Source organism: Cololabis saira, chromosome 14, assembly GCF_033807715.1.
Source record: "Cololabis saira isolate AMF1-May2022 chromosome 14, fColSai1.1, whole genome shotgun sequence".
NCBI classification, from domain to species: Eukaryota; Metazoa; Chordata; class Actinopteri; order Beloniformes; family Belonidae; genus Cololabis; species Cololabis saira.
In genome coordinates this window covers 33292536-33309936 of record NC_084600.1, presented here as the reverse complement: position 1 = coordinate 33309936, position 17401 = coordinate 33292536, and the positions used below count along the sequence as shown (strand labels likewise).

General features: G+C 40.3%; 1 protein-coding gene across 1 annotated transcript; it reads left to right on the top strand.

Moving 5' to 3' along the window:
* The first annotated feature begins 2696 nt into the window (after positions 1-2696).
* On the top strand, positions 2697-12769 carry LOC133459370 (sodium-dependent phosphate transport protein 2A-like). Its single transcript, XM_061739263.1, has 13 exons — positions 2697-2832; positions 2901-3044; positions 3163-3274; positions 3364-3559; positions 4897-4992; positions 5215-5266; positions 5760-5927; positions 6084-6200; positions 7341-7465; positions 8480-8592; positions 8740-9023; positions 9114-9208; positions 12644-12769. Exons 1-13 carry the CDS (start codon positions 2697-2699, stop codon positions 12767-12769), a joined length of 1764 nt encoding a protein of 587 aa, XP_061595247.1.
* The last annotated feature ends 4632 nt before the right edge of the window (positions 12770-17401 follow it).

The following is a 17401-nucleotide window of genomic DNA, read 5'->3' as shown; positions in this document are numbered from 1 at the left end:
GGAGAGCAAGCGCCTCCCTTCCTTCCCCCGAGTGTTACCTGAGAAAACAAACCCTCATATAAGTAAATGAACATATTAAATTAACTTGATTGAAAAAACAAACCCAAATGTATTGGGTTCATACTATTTGCAAATAAACAGAATTCAAAGCAAATGTGAGAAATGCTGCACTTTTGTTTGTTTTTCTTTGTAATTTTTTTTCTATTTTTATTTTCCATATCCTCTCAACCTCTTCTAAGCTGAGATAATCAATGATGCTGTGCACCGTGCATTCATTGTCAATACATCCTGACATTGGGGGACTAAAACTGCAAGCTGGATGCGATTCTTGAACAGAATCGCAGGTTGTTGATTCTATAATCTGACCTTGAAAGGGCGGCTTGGCAGGCCGATCCAGTCACAATCTCCCTGAAGGAATGAAAACAAGATGCTCTGCCCCCACTAGCCCTCCCCTTCCCCCAGGAGATCTGTGGACCTGTATCAGAACTGTACTGAGCCGTTCGATAACATCAAGGACAATGGCTGAGGAGTAGCTCTGGGGCAAAGTTCACAGACTTACCGCTCACACACACACACACACACACACGCACACACACTTGCTGATAACCACACCTCCCTCATTTTCAACGCTTTCCCCGGCTCCAGCTCCCCTCTTATCAGCCCCCCAACACAGTCTCCAGGTTGGAGCCACGAAGCCACGGCCCTCACTTGGATGAACTGTGCCGGGACCCCCCCCCCACTTGCCCACCCCCCATACCCATGCAAGTTTTCTTTATGATGTTGTTTTGCTGTGTGTTGTTTTCTGTGCCGAGTTGTTTTTTGCACCTTGACACTGTGTATTTAATACACAGTGTGAAGATGAAGATTAAGGATAATTAATAGATCTGACTATTATAAACCAACAACTAATCTTTTTATTAAATATAATACTTTAAAATTCCATGATATAGTAGAGCAGAAAACTGTTATATTTTCCTTTAAAGCCCAGCAGAAACTAGTATTAAAAAGAGATGTACATCAATTAAGGCTAGAGAAATTTGGAATAGTTGTAATAACAACCTAAAAAATGTGTAGTTCTATCTTCAAGTTTAAGGAAATGTTTAAAGAAAATACTGTAAATGAATATAAAACACTATAATTATAAAGTATACTATCAAAAACATTCTAGAATGTGAAACGTCAATTTTATATTTTGTCTTACTTATTTTTGTCTTCTTTATGTATTGTTTGTTTCCACGGAGTAAAGTCAATGTCTCATATTTATGCTGATCATAAGAAAAAAAGGGTAGGCACTATAAGCTACGGCTTCAGCCTACACCTTTTCATCTTGTTTTGCAAAAAAGTGTGTACAAGCCGAAATAAAGATTCATAACATAACAGTGTGAAGATGCCTTTTTTTCCCTCCTCCATCCCAGTGTCATCCTTCCTCCAAGAAATGGCGTCCGTAGGAACAAATGGTGCCAGCGGTGTTAACCGGTGTCAAGTTCTCTCGTCTGACTATGTCTGACTTGGCAATAAAGTTTTATTCTGATTCTGATTCTGGTTGATTTAGTATAGACAGAAATAAGTTTCCGTGAGTTTCTACAACGAGCTCATGGAGATTCAAGATGTAATGTTTAAGGGCGGATACTTCCGTCCATGTTCATAAACTTCTAATATGTTGGATTCTGTTTCCAGTGCTTCCAGTTTCTCTTCAGCATCTCCACTTCACTTTGGTCTGATGCACTGTGAAACACCAGAGTCTTGGTTGGTCATTTCAGTTTGCAGGCATGCTGCAGTTGTGGTTAAGGCTGTCGTGTTACCCATAGTGGTAAGGATAAATGTAAGAAGGGGAGGACAGAGTTAAAATTGTCTAGCCTGTCTTTCTTAACACATCCAGTGTCTTTAGTGCAGGATATTTTATTATGATGCATAACTGCAAATCCATGAATGTAATGAATAGTTCTTAATAAGGTCTGTTAGAAGCGTGTGAAAATACGCTTCTATGCAACCTTTATTTCTTGAATAATCAGTCATGCAGGTTTTTCCTGTTTTTGGTATAATTAAAGTGTTTACTTAGAGACTTGGATGGTACGGGTACAAAATGCTCAGCACAAAGGAACTGATTTACTTCAGGATGTAAAAAAAAAGATTATTGTTCACATAGTTATTCAATCACTGAACTACACAAGATTTTATTGTCATCTGCAATGAAAGTCTTTTTTTTATTATATACAGCAGTTTTTGTTTCTTATTTCAATTTTCCAGCTTCCTAATTCCATTTCTAAAGGGAAAACAAACTGAGCCGTTGGAACAATATGGACCACACAGTAACTGAAAGACACATAGAAATAGAAAAAAGAGCAAGTGCTACTTAGCTCTCCATTACAGTCATCCATGCTTTACTGATATTGTTAATCAACACCAAAAGTTAGCACCTCCCTTTCTCTTTTCTTCTACCTTTCTCATCTTTCTGTGTCTCATTCTGTCTTGTCCTTTTCTTTCATTGGCAAAAACCCTTTTTTCTCGACTCTCTAAAGCCATCAGCTCACCAAACTCAAGGTAAGTTAAAGTTTTTTGTACTTATGTGTCTCTCTGGATGTCATACTTTATTCAAAGGTCAATTAATAAGAAACGTCTCCTCTTTGTTAGACTGAGTCACAGCACTTATTCAGCTCGCACACATTTACCACGAATTGATACCCTTAAGGACCACGATGGAAACTTCGTCAAGAGCACAGCGGGTGAAAAGGGTGGCATGTACTTCCTTCAAAATCGCCCTCCTCCTTCTTCTTCTCTACATCTTTGTGTGCTCCCTTGATATTTTGAGCTCTGCCTTCCAACTAGCTGGAGGTACGCGCCTAAGGGTTTGTTTTAGTTACTTGTTAAAAACTTGATTCTCAACAACTGTCTTCTTCCAGGAAGGGTAGCTGGGGATATTTTCCAGGAAAACGCTATTCTGTCAAACCCTGTGGCCGGCCTGGTGGTGGGGATACTGGTGACGGTGTTAGTTCAGAGCTCTTCCACCTCGACCTCCATCATAGTCAGCCTCGTGTCCTCTGGTTGTAAGTTTACACGTTATTGCAAAGGATCTGGTTAAGAGACTCCCACGTATTCCTTGTGTACCAGATTAAAATCAGTTTATACCAGAAATATTTTGTCTGATTGTGGCATTCTGGACAGTGCTGGATGTGAGGTCCGCCATTCCCATCATTATGGGCTCCAATATTGGAACATCGGTTACCAACACCATCGTGGCCCTAATGCAGGCTGCAGAGAGAGAGGAGTTTGAAAGGTACAACTCCTATGTATTGTGTATTTATTTATATCTGTGTCTATCTTGTATATCAAAATAGAATTAAATCTGAAATGACGGTTTCCCAGGGCGTTTGCTGGAGCGACGGTGCATGACTGCTTTAACTGGTTGTCTGTCTTGGTACTTCTGCCTCTGGAAGCGTTGACTGGGTTGTTGAGACGAGTCTCACAAGCTCTGGTCAACACGCTGCAGCTCAGTAGCGGAGAAGATGCACCAGAACTTCTGAAAGTCCTCACTGAACCACTGACTAAACTGATAATCCAGGTACTGAGCCTGGCAAATCTCTTAAACTACAGAGCAAAGGGCATTAATAAAAATAATGCACAAACACTAAATCCTTCATGACCACAAAATGGGATTTCTGCACTGAAAACATTACCTATTAAGGACATTTGGCCTACTCTTTCTACATCACAATGTTACATTTTAACAGAGGTGTCAAAATTATTCACATTCATTACTCAGGTAGAAGTATAGATACTAGAGTTTAAAAATACTCCTGTAGAAGTTGAAGTATCAACTCAAGTTTTTTACTCAAGTAAAAGTATAAAAGTACCGGTTTCAAAACTACTTAAAGTATGAAAGTAAAAGTAATGTAAGGGGGAAAAAAGCCATTAAGGACAAAAGCCATTGAAAATGAATGCATCTTAGTATAATGCAAATATATTAAAGAAGCATATATGTGTACTATTGAGCATTAACATGTGTTTCAGAGAGCAGAAGATATGATGACTAGTTGCCTATAAGTATTGTAATGGTGCAAAAAGTCAAACTTCAGAGGCATGTTATCATTTATCCTAACCTTTATTGGAATGTACATCCAAGTTTAGTTGCAGGAATCTGAGGGAACGGATGTAAGAACAAAACTGGACAAGAACATCTGAAACAACCACAACCAAATTCACTCTATCAGGATGGAGCAATTAAACTGGATAGTTTTTTTTAAAGGCCGAAATGAAATAGAGTAACAAGGCTGTTTTTAAAATGTAAGGAGTAAAAAGTACGGATAATTGCGTGAAAATGTAAGGAGTAAAAGTCAAAAGTCGTCTGAAAAATAATTACTCCAGTGAAGTATAGATAACCAAAATTTCTACTTAAGTAAGGTAACGAAGTATTTGTACTTCGTTACTTGACACCTCTGCATTTTAATCAGATTATGTATAGTCATTTTACAAAACAGTAACTGAAACCAACTGCAGTTAAGAGACTTGGACACAAGATTGAAAAAAATTCAAAGAGTGAACAATCAACCTGAAGGGAAGTTTGAAAGTTTGAAATCAAAAGCAAAGTGTCCCTTAGATAAACCTTTGATGCAACAAAGATTGCTCACAACATTTTATACCTCATAAGAAAGCCAAGACCTATACAGGTATAAAAAAAAAACAAGATCCTCGTTCCACTTCTTTAGACCTCCACAGGCAAATTAACCCACTGAACACAAATATACATCACGTCCTACTAATTTATTTGAAAAACCAAAGAAGAAAAAAAGGTTGAACTATTATGCACCGACTCTCGTTGTACTTAAACTGCAGCGCACTCATAGCAGTAACTGTTACACCATCACAGTAAGATGTTTTTACAAGACTGTCTCTGTGTAGCTGGATCGCTCCGTCATTACAGCCATCGCCACAGGAGACCAGAGCGCCAGGAATAAGAGTCTGGTTAAACAATGGTGTCAAACCGCTACTTTTAAGGTACTCATACCCAATGTTTTGCCAGGAGAAGATATTTTATACACTCATACTACACAAATTGATGTTAAAAAAAGGGTGTGATGTAGATTATATTACCAGTAAACATTTTCCATCATTACATATGAGCCACTCATAATTACAATGGTACTCGGTGTAGATTTTGACAAATGCATTATTCAGTCATCTTTTTGTATTTGTCTTCTATCTGTTTGTCATTAACAGGACAATGAAACATCCTGTGGGTCATGCAACCCGTCAGAACACAGATACAAATGTACGTCATCCTGTTAGCTTATCAATGTTTCTGGATTTTGAAGGTCGGAAAACATCTTTAACTCCTCTCTTTTTTTTAATGTGTGCATAATAATATTAGATAATTACTCTGTTGTCAGGGGATGAAGAGTGCAAAGGATCCAGATGCAGGAGAATGAGAAGTGTCACAAAGTCTTTTATTGAAACAATAGCAGAGGCAGGAAGACCAGAACCAAAATAAAACCAATGACTGGAAGAAAATCAAAGCCAAACTGTGAACTGGGATACATGAGCATAAAGGGATGATGGACAGACAGGAAAAGGGCGAAATATAATCAAAATATATACTCACTTCACAGAAACCCCATATGACTCCATATCAGTTTGAATGTTAGTCACGTTTCCATAGAGAAAACAACTAAGCATTCTCTCTTTTTTTTTTTTTTTTTTACATTTTGGTAGAAAAATGTCATATTTCTCACGGTGTTCTTGTCATTACATGGCCTTCTTCTCAGGTGGACATCTGTTTGTGGACTGCTCATTGTCAGACGTGGCTATAGGTGTGATCCTCTTGACTTGTTCCCTGCTGGTCCTGTGCAGCTGCTTGATCCTGCTGGTTAAACTGTTAAACTCGCTGCTGAGGGGCCAAGTGGCAACTGCAATTCACAAAATCATTAACACAGGTAATGTGACTAAAGCCTCAGAGTTTCAATTACGCAGTTCTGAGCCCAATTCATTAACTTTTAAAGTTCTTAAAATCCAATGTGAACAACAAACACAGACACATACAACGACAATCATGTCTACAATACGGAGTTCTTTGTCGTCTTGTTCTCCAGATTTCCCCTCCCCATTCACTTGGCTCGCAGGGTATATGGCTCTGTTAGTGGGTGCAGGCATGACCTTCTTGGTTCAGAGCAGCTCTGTCTTTACATCTGCCATCACTCCGCTCGTAGGTAATACTCAAAAATATACACCTCTGTTGACTGTTCCACTTACCTCATTTGTTATCAGTCATTTATATACAATCTCAACATTGGACTAATGAAAACTGCAGCGACGCTGTCCTTTCTTTTTGTCGCTAACTTCATTATTACTTTCAGTCACATGGAGCAGTTTTGTTTGGAAAGGTACAGCATAAGTGTAAAAGGTCAAATGTTTTGGCAAAGAATCTGTTTATAAAATACGTTTAGTTGAACACAGTACGTCAATGAGAGTACATCCTTCAATAATAAGGTTTTACACACATAAGAAAATTAATTCAGTCTTTACTCAGTTGAAAAAAAACAAACTAATTTCAACTTCAGATGAACACCAGGATTAGAGGAGGGGTTGAGAGCAGGTTGTCAAGCAAGGAAACGGCTGTGCATTTATTTAACTTCTGTTCACAAAGTGCAGCCTTTTCACATAGTCGAGGTAAAATCCAGAGCAGAAAAACAAGCGTACATTTGCAAACGTTTGAAGATTTCAGGGATAATCAAACCAATAAATGGATTTCAGGGTGTCTCATATTAAAAACACAAGTTTCGGAAACCAGGCACAAGTGAGCGAGCTTTAACGGTCAAACCCAAACAGTCCAACACCTGACACTATAACAAGATGAGAGTTAAGGGTCAGGTCAATGAATGCCAGGCAGCAACTGACACTACAAATTGAGAACAAACAGATCCACTTTGGTCTCATATCTCCAACGGACATCGTTCCAGAGGTTTTGTGGTTTGGTCGTAATACCACGTTCTATTTTAGAGAGAAGAGGCTCCGTCTTAACAAGCCTTTAACTCACACTTGTTCAGTTCTTTTAAAAATGTACTGTTCTGAGCTTTCGCTTATAACATCCTGACTAGTAACACAGCCTTACTTTTATTAATGTTTTACAATGTCTTCATCATATCGTGGACATGGGAGGGGGGCATTCTGGGAGATTCCTCCTGACAAGACTTAAAGTTATCCTGAGTGTTTTCCAACTGGAAGAGCATTTCCAGATAATACATCCCTCTAAGATTGATGATTAGATTTAGACTAGAGCAAATAAATAGGTACAGTGTAAATCTTTGATTATTTATGAGATTAATAATTATGATGCCCTTGCCCAACAGGTATCGGTGTGATCAGTATTGAACGAGTCTATCCTTTAACCCTGGGGTCCAACCTTGGGACCACTACTACAGCTCTACTGGCAGCCCTGGCCAGTCCTGGAGATAGACTCGCAGCATCTACACAGGTATGCAGACACGGACAACTAGACGATAAATCATTGATGGATCATACAAGTTCTGCCTTTTCTCAGTGTTTAACCGTTGTCCCTGTTTAAAACAGCTTTCTCTGAATGAAAATGAATGAATGAAAATATATTTATTTCGGTCAGGTCATTCTTAATATAAACACCAACTGAAAGCATTAGTTCACTTAAAAAAAAAGAGAGACCTAACCGAAAAGGAATAGGCTGAAGCTATTGCTTATTTACGCCTACCCTTCTCACATGATCAACTTATCCAGATCAAACATACAAAACATACAAAAAAATAAATCATATTGTTTACACAATCCCGAACATAATTCCGTAATAGTATCATCTACTGGATCCCTCATATTTTTCAAACACATTAAACTTAAACAAATGTTTGAATGCATGAATCAACTGGCACATCTTCAATTTTTCATCAAGTGCATTCCATATATTTACACCCCTTACAGTAATACATTGATCTTTAATTTTAGTCCTAGACTTTGGTTTTTCAATCATGTTTCCCTCGAAGCTCATATCTACTTACTCTTATTTTAAACATGCTTACAATTTTACTAGGTAACAATCTGTTGAACACTTTGTACATTATCAATGCTATTTTGTATTCCACTAAATCCATGAATTTAAATGCCCTTAATTTAATAAATAATTCATTTGAAGGTTCTCTATAATTTGATTTTGTGATAATCCTTACCGCTCTTTTTTGAAGAATAAAGATCGGTTTAGTATGGGTAAAATATGCACTCCCCCATATTTCTAAACAGTATGTAATGTAGGGAATAAACATAGTACAATACAAAATATATAAAGCACGCTGGTTCAACATAGCTTTTACCTTGTATAATATGGCTATTGATTTAGCTAATTTAGATTTGACATGATTAATATGCATCTTCCAATTTAATTTATGGTCCATGATGACACCTATTTTTCCTTGGGTCTCATTTGTTCTGACGACATGTTTTAACCTCACATCATCATTTATTTCAGGTTGCTTTATGTCATTTTTTCTTTAACTTCCTTGGTATCCTGTTGTGGTATCCTATACCAGTCATGCGTTTCCCCATACGTATGGCTTGTGCACTCGGGAAGCGCACTTCCAGGTATGGTGACCAATAGTTTCTATTGTTTTTTTTTACTATCAAAAACAAATAAATAATATCATTTCTACACACAATTTCAAGGGAAATACTAATTATCACAATGAATAAAAAGGGTGTGATAAATAAATATAGCCCACGCTTACCCAGGTACCGCTGGTTTGCTGTCCTGTACCTCCTCCTGTGCTTTCTCATCTTCCCATCTCTGGTGTTTGCTCTCTCCATGGCTGGCTGGAAGGTGATGACTGGGGTTGGCGTACCAGTCATCATAGTGATTATATCTGTCGCAACAATAAACCTCCTCCAAGCACGCAGGCCGGATTGTTTGCCATCAAGGCTACAGAACTGGGGTTTTCTTCCCATTTGGATGACCTCTTTGCAGCCTCTGGATAACCTCATCACCAGGGTGACCCTGTGGTGCAAACGATGCAGAGGTAAATGTTTTTTTCTGTTCTTTCTGTTGCCTCCTTCATTCTTTTGTTCATCTATTGCTGAACATCGAATCATGTCTTTCTTTCTTCTAGGCCTCAGACCATCACTGGAGAGCATAAGAGTCAAACCTGAGAGAGGAGTAAAAGGAAAATGTGAGGAGAATGAGGACAAGCAAGAAAATGATGATGTATGGAAAAAACACAGAGAATTTCCCAGTTCTGGATATTTTGATTTACAATTTAATGATGAAAAAGTTTTGGAGAACATGCATTATCCTACAGAGAGAGCCACAACATTTAACCTTCAGCACGTTCAGCTTTATAGCACGCGCTTGTAGTGTTGTTTCTTTACCTCTGACCAATGTCAAATCCACACTGGGTCAACGCTTGAAGAATACAAGCAACTTTCATGAGTGGATAATGAGCTTTAATGGCAAACCATTTCAGTGCTTTTACTTTTTTTCTTTTTTCATGTGCTGACTAAATAATGCTTCAGTGCAAAAAAATAAAAATAAATAGTTGACAGGGAAATTTACTTGTAACATTTGAGAAGTTAACTTCTCAAATGTTACAAACAGGAAGTTGGTAAACAGATGAGATGAAAGAAAGAATAAAGCAGATGGACCAGCAGGGAGGAAGGGAAAGAAAAGACAATATACTGACAAACTCATTGGAGTCGATGAGAAACAGCTGCAAATGACCAGGCAAGATCGGGTAAGGGAAGTAAAACAGGTCAAATCAAAGTACAGATGGACTTTCAAAGTAAAACAGGAACTAACTAAACCCAAAATCCTGACAGGACGGAGGAGGGACCAGGCAGAACAAAAAGAAACCCAGGTTTTTGGTAAAAAAAAAATGTTTTTGAATAAAAATAAATAAAAATGCTAAAAGGTTGTATTGCTTTTATTCAAGGTTTAAAAAAAACCTTCATCATCTATACCCGCTTTATCCTTTGCAGGGTCACGGGGGTCTGCTGGATCCTATCCCAGCTAATTTTAGGTGAGAGGCAGGGGTTCAACCTGGACAGGTCGCCAGTCCATCGCAGGGCCAGATATAGAGACAAAAAACTATGCATACTCACACTCACACCTACGGGCAATTTGGAAACATCAATTAACCTACTATGCATGTTTTTGGACTGTGGGAGGAAGCTGGAGTACATGGGGGGAACAGCTGGAAAGCCTCAGTGGTTCATGGGGCGTTATTTGCCCATCACTAGTTGTGAAGTGAGGACCTAAATGCAGGAAATTGTGAATGGTCAGGAGTGCAGAAAAGTCCTTTCATGTTTACACAAATCTCTAGTAGGCACGAATCCAAACAAAAAACAAACCGTACACCACCAGAAGACAAACTAAAAAAACTCAGGGCCACCGAGCCCACAGACTGGAAAAACCCCACAGTCAGGAAGACAGACAAACTGAGCGCCAAAGAGAAATGGGATAACAATGCAATACACAAACTGGGCAAAAGTGACACAGGTGCAAACAATCAGGGAAGATTGTGACTATGAAAGTTTAACAAGTAGCACCACACAAGTAAACAGATCTTCAAAATAAAATAGGATGTTAAGTAAACCCAAAACCCAACAGAAACCCTAGATCAGGGGCCTGTACTACGAAGCAAGTTCAACATATCCAGGATATCTTTTCCTTATCCAGATTCACTAACCCGGACAATTGCAATCACGCTAAGCGGTCACACGACGGTGGTTATCAACTCGGTATATCAACCCAGGTTTCTCCAATCTGGATATGAGCGCGTGCACATAGAAGGGACGGTGTTTTCAGCGCATGACCAATCGCAAGCATGGAGAAGTCCGCTGTCAGAGCCGCTTATTTCAGTAGCGAAGAGCAAACAATAATTTTACGGAAATATGATGAGTATAGGCATAGAATACAGGCAAAAAGCAACACAGTTGCAGCTGCAAAATGCAGGAAAGACAGCTGGCAAAAGATCGCTGACTGTATAAATGCGTAAATTCATAGGGATATAAACATATATTTGAATATTCTGGGAATCTTAATCTTAAACTGTAAACCATGATCAGCAATATTAAAATAATAAAAGGCTTGCAATATTTCAGTTGATTTGTAATGAATCCAGAATGTATGACATATTTTTGTTTTTGTGTTTGCATTACAGAAAATCACAATATTCTAATTTTCTGAGACAGTCCTGTATATATTGGTTCTATAACTATTGTTGTTGACCGATAACTTGTGCTGATGCTGTACCAAAGAATTGGGTTTTTTTATTTATTTTATTTAATTTTTTATTTTTTCAGGAGGGGGGTATTTAGTATTTTAAAGTGACTTCTCAGAATGTTCGAGGGACGAAATTGAAAATCCCTTTTTTGCTATCCCCTTACAAATGCATCTTCTTTTTCATTTCTTCTTGATTTATTTATTTAATTGGTATTAGTTTTGGATTGACTGTACATCGGATTTTGGGTGATGATTTGTTTTATTTATTCATTGATTGATTTATTTTTTATTTTCTCCTCCACCTCTTTTTTCTTTTTTTCCTTTTTTTTTGGATCGTTCAGTACTCATCAGGGAAAGCAAAGGGGTTTTGGTGGTCCCTGAATATGCGTTCTCTTCGGAGGGATCCTCTCACGATCCGCGCACCAAGCTCCACTGGATTCTCTTCAAAAGGGCATGCCATTTTCCAAGAGAGCTGATTGGTCAGTGGGCGGTGCTTTTACACCCGGCGATCTGTATCTCGAACATAACCTGCTCCGGAGCAGGTTAGCGGTTCAGCATAAGTTACCATGGCGATGTACCCCGGTAAGAAGTGAACCACCGTCGTAGTCCTGAAAACCCAGGGTTAAACCTGAAGTTACCTCGCTAACCCCAAATCCCGCTTCGTAGTACAGGCCCCTGGGGTCACCAATCCTGGTCCTCGAGGGCCGGTGTCCTGCATGTTTTACATGTTTCGCTGCTTCATTGCACCGTGATAAAAGTGACTGTGTCATTAAGAGAATTGCTTAGACCTCAATGTATTTGTATTTATTTATTTAGCACAATTTAAAAAATAGTGCAAGGAGGGAACGAAGCCCAGAGGGCTTGTACAGAGTTCCACTCCCGTCATCTACTGTAAACAGAAAATTAAATGTACAAACATAGGAAAACTCTAATTATAAATATTATAAAAATTATATATATATATATATATATATATATATATATATATATATATATATATATATATATATATATATATATAAATTATAATGACAAGCTGATGACGATGATTAATTAGAATCAGGTGTGTTAAAGCAGAGAAAACTCTAAAACATGCAGGACACCGGCCCTCGAGGACCAGGATTGGTGACCCCTGCCCTAGATAATGAGACAAAAAAAAAACAAGAAAAGAATGATAAATAAATAAAAACTACACTGTGTTTTTTGCGTTTCCTCATTAAGGTGTGAGATAACCTGGCTCATATTTAAGGGTAATGTTAGAATAAGAAATAATTGAAAGGCTCATAAGGAGCATACAGGAAGAGAAATAATTACAAATGGGTTAGATTTAACTAAAGTTGTTTGTTCTATTGTTCAGACATAGGGTAAATAGAAGATGTTACCTTGACGGTTTTGGTGATCAGCTGTCACCTTCTTCAGAAGCGTCTCACTGAGAGCATGTGGGCATCCCACCAAAGCCGTCAGGTCTGCCAGGACAACCAGGCCAACCACACCGTGGTGGCATGTGGTAGCCGGCCCCTCGGCTCACACCCAAGCACTCCGTGAACCCCGCTGTGCTATTTTTCCTGTAGTGGGGTGTCCCAGACATGGGAAAGCATGTTACACAGTTCTACCGTATGTCTAAACAAAAGAACAAACAACTTACAAACACTTAAGACATGATGAACATTTTTGAACTATTATAAGTTTAGATTTAATTACAGTCAATGTAACAGCACTCTGCTAAAATTGGCAGCTTGCATTGTGTGATTATTTAAGGGGTTTAAGAAATTGTGGAATCAACATTTTATTTAAAAAACAGATTAAATAAGTGGACAGAGTCGCTGAAATCTCATTTCAAATTTTTACTTGCAAGGATTCATTACAAGCGCTGATCAGAGTACAAGATTGACTGACTTTTCACTAGGTAGGGGCAGCATTTAAGGCTTAACCACATCCTGACTGATCGCACACACATCCAGAAGAAGCGACACCTTCTGGGAAGCTGCTAACTACAGTTGCTTCTCCCTCCCGAGCAACTTCCTGCTTTCCCACGAGAAGAGCAGAGACAGGTCTCAACATACACACATCCAGTCTTATGTCCTCCACCCAGGAAGCTGTCAACAGTAATTCAGTAATCACAAACCCAAAACATATAAAGATCAGTAACTATTCCTTTTTTTTTTTTATTTCAATTTCTTTAAAAAAATGAGTTGCAATAGGATACAAAACCTGTTGGTTACTCTGTACTCTGTACTGGAAAAGTGTGTAAGATCATGGTGTTAAATTTGTATAACAACTTGCTCAAAACTGGAAGAAAGTGTTAATACTTTTTGTGTCTTTTTATTTTAGCATTTTACTTTTAATGAGCCAATGAAAGCAAATATTATGTAACCCACTTTAAGCTAAGTAAACATCACAGTCCTGGGGCCTCATGTACTAAGAGTGCGTGGATTTCAACGTGAATCCGTGTGTGGAATTAACAAGACCGCAAAAATTCATATGTACAAAGCTGTGCGTACGCCCAAATCCACGCAGGTTTCTCTGTACATCCCAATCAGCGTGGATTTGAGCGCACATGCGGGAGCACAACACTCCGCCTTGTCTCCTCCCTCAAATATATGTTTGAATATGATATGAAGATAATTATCCATTAAAAACCGCTCATCCTAACAAGAAAATGCTCTGAGCTGGAATAAATAATTCATTTTGGGGCATTTAGGGGTGTCGGACTCCAGTCCTCAAGGGCCGGTGTCCCTGCAGGTTTTAGATGTTTCTCTGCTTCATTGCACCATGATACAAGTGACTGTGTCATCAACAGAACTATCCAGACTTTGATGACAAGTTGGTGATGATGATTAATTAGAATCAGGTGTGTTAAAGCAGGGAAACATCTAAAACATGCAGGACACCGGCCCTTCTGGGATTCAGTTTGACACCTAAATTATGGTGTTCTTTGCTTTGCGTTGCGTTCGGTGAAGAGTTGTGGTTTTATTATGATCGTACGGGTTTGTTAATGTTTATGGGCAGCGTTAGTGCATCATTACACTCTGCTTTTCTTGTTTGTATTTTAAGAACCGACACCAGAATTTTTGGTGGATGAAAAACGGCTCCTCGTTGTTTATTGTCATGCATATTATAGCTATACTAACGGATTAAGACCAATGTACACTTTTAAATAGTCTTACACATTATGGATGTCCACGATCACCCCTCTCATAAGTATAACAATGTGAACAAAATACATTTATATTTAAAACATGAAGCATTACGATCTGATTCCTCCGCTGCAGAAATAAAGACAATTTGTGCCGACGGGATTATCGAGGTGCAAACGTGAGAAATAAAGAGCAAAATTGCTGTAACTCGGAGTGTTGCATCCGCAGGAGGAGAGACAGCTCGTGCCAAAAAGTGATTGAAGGCCAAATACAGTTAATGAAAGGTTGTTTCTGCCTAAATATGACTTGATCTCATTCTTGAGTTTCATAATCTGAAATCTGACGGTTTAGCGCTCTCGTTCAGCGGGCTGCTGTGCGCGCTCCCGCGGCCACAAATCAGAAGAAATCAGATTCTGGCAGGCAATCACTTTTTGGCACAACGCGGTTTTTGCTTCAAAATTAATTTTAATGTATTTCTGTCCAGACACAGTTATGGGATGTTTAGGATCTGGCTTTTATCAGTAGTCCTCCCATACGGTCGTCATGACGACAGACAGATGTCCGACCTGCAGCTCCAGCTGAAGCATCATGTTGGTCTGAACCGGAGCAGCTGGTCCAGGTAGGTACCTGAACCAGCTGATGGTCCAGTCTTAGTCCTGGACCAGCAGATCGGTGTGGTGCCTGAGGACTCGCTCCTGATCCTGCCATCAGCAGGTTCCTCTAACGGAGCCAAAGCTCCATCGGGATTTGCAGGTTCCATCGTTGAGCTCCTTTAGTTGTTTGTTCAGATCATGTGGTTGATTGTGAGATTGTTGCAGCTCCACTCTTGTGTAATTTATCTGGTGATGTGGGGACTTTTTTTTTTTTTTTTTTTTTTTATAAAGGTTTTTTTGGGCTCTAGTGGCCCTTTATTGGAGATGCAGACTGGAAAGGGGTAGAGAGAGAGAACGGGGAAGACGTGCAGCAAAGGTGCGCGGGCTGGATTCGAACCCGCGACTGCAGGAGGAGGACTGTAGCCTCAGCATATGGCCCACTGCTTAACCCACTGCGCCACCGAGCGGCCGACTGTCATGTCCTTCACGTGGTCGTGAATTTATTGTTGACGTCATGTTTCCTCATATTCTGCACTTCACTGCATCACCAGTGAGTGTCGCCAACGGACAAAACCTCAGAAAAGTGCGTACAACAGCCTTGGTGTGTGAGTGAAGGACCGCAGCTTTCTACGTTCACGTCATTCTTTGTACATCCGACCGTGAGCGTTGAAAGTGGCGTACGCACGTTTTTTGTGCTCTCTTAGTACACTCTTAGTACATGAGGCCCCAGGTTTTTAGGAGCTGAGATTTAGTGCAATAAACAAACACACAGGTAATTAAAAGTTTATGAAGATCAGCGCAACATACAATTAAACATGGATTTACAAATGGGTTTATAATTACAAATATTTTTCAAATATTAAAGTAATTGGATGAAGTTAACAAACAGAAATATAGTGGGGGCATGGCTGACAGTGAAGGGATTTTCTTCTGCCGTCTGGACTAAAGAGGTGATAGGAGTCACACCTTGACGATGCATTGTCATGGAAAATAACTCTTGCCTTGTATGTGGCAGTGCTGGCACTGCTGCTGTATTTTTATGAGTTGCCATGGCAATTCTGAACAAGACATGAATGGTTGTCTGGCTGACCAAGTGGTCAGCAGCACAGGAGCGCCACAGGGGACTGTACCATTTCTCTACACACCTCAGACTTCCCGTACAAGTCGGAGTCCTGTCATCTGCAGGTCATCTGCAATACTCAGATGACCTCTGAGTATTGCATACTGTATATTGCATATTGTAACGGTTGGTTGTTTTACCCTCAAAAGGATTAGAGGAATGTCAGATATTGTAGGAAGTTATTTATGTGTGTACATTGAAGGGCATGGCTGTCATGGTGTTGGTATATAACCAACTTCATGCAATACAGATGGACAGGACTTTACAGAATAGTGTAGGAAGGTGGTTTGTGAGAAAGTGAGCAACCCCTCCCCTTCTCACCTGACTTTTTTTTAATGTGTGTGGCAGAGTGGAGGATTGGGCGTGGTCTGCGGGGGAGCAGCACACAGGTGTGCCTGGTTCTGCCAATTGGAGCCCACCTGTGTCCAATCAACCTCTCCTCCCTGCCAGGGTTTATAAACAGCAGCTGCATACCGGAAGAGGCTCTGCTGATTTGGGATAGCTTGTTGCAAGGCTATGCCCCATGTGCCATTTTTGAAGACTATTGTTTTTGCCTTCCCCTGTATGTCTTTGTGCTTTTTATAATAAAAAGCCTTTTTTTTTGGCATTCTACGCTCTGCAAGGTTCTTTTTACACCTCATCACCCATCTCCAGTTTTGCCTTGTCCCCTTGTACGTGGGGAGGCCGCTCTGGTTCCTCACATTTGGTGGCAGTGGTGGGATCTTTGGCGCCACCTGAAAACTGGAGAGAAGAGGTGGGAAGCGACGCCGTGGGTTTGGCGGAGTCTGGGAGACCCGGTGACCAGCAGGAGTCTGGGAGACCCGGTGACCAGCAGGAGTCTGGGAGACCCGGTGACCAGCAGGAGTCTGGGAGACCCGGTGACCAGCAGGAGTCTGGGAGACCCGGTGACCAGGAGGAGGTCTGTAACCGGCAGGATGCGTCCTCGGATACCGGGAGGAAGCGTCCTCGGATACCGGGAGGAAGCGTCCTCGGATACCGGGAGGAAGCGTCCTCGGATACCGGGAGGAAGCGTCCTCGGATACCGGGAGGAAGCGTCTTCGGATACCGGAAGGAAGTGTCCTCGGCAACTGGGAGGAAGCGGCCGGCAACCGGAGGAAATGGCCGTTTTCCTGTCTCGCAACGGGGTTGGCGAGACTCCAGAGGGGGAGGGAAGTGTGAGAAAGTGAGCAACCCCTCCCCTTCTCACCTGACTTTTTTTTAATGTGTGTGGCAGAGTGGAGGATTGGGCGTGGTCTGCGGGGGAGCAGCACACAGGTGTGCCTGGTTCTGCCAATTGGAGCCCACCTGTGTCCAATCAACCTCTCCT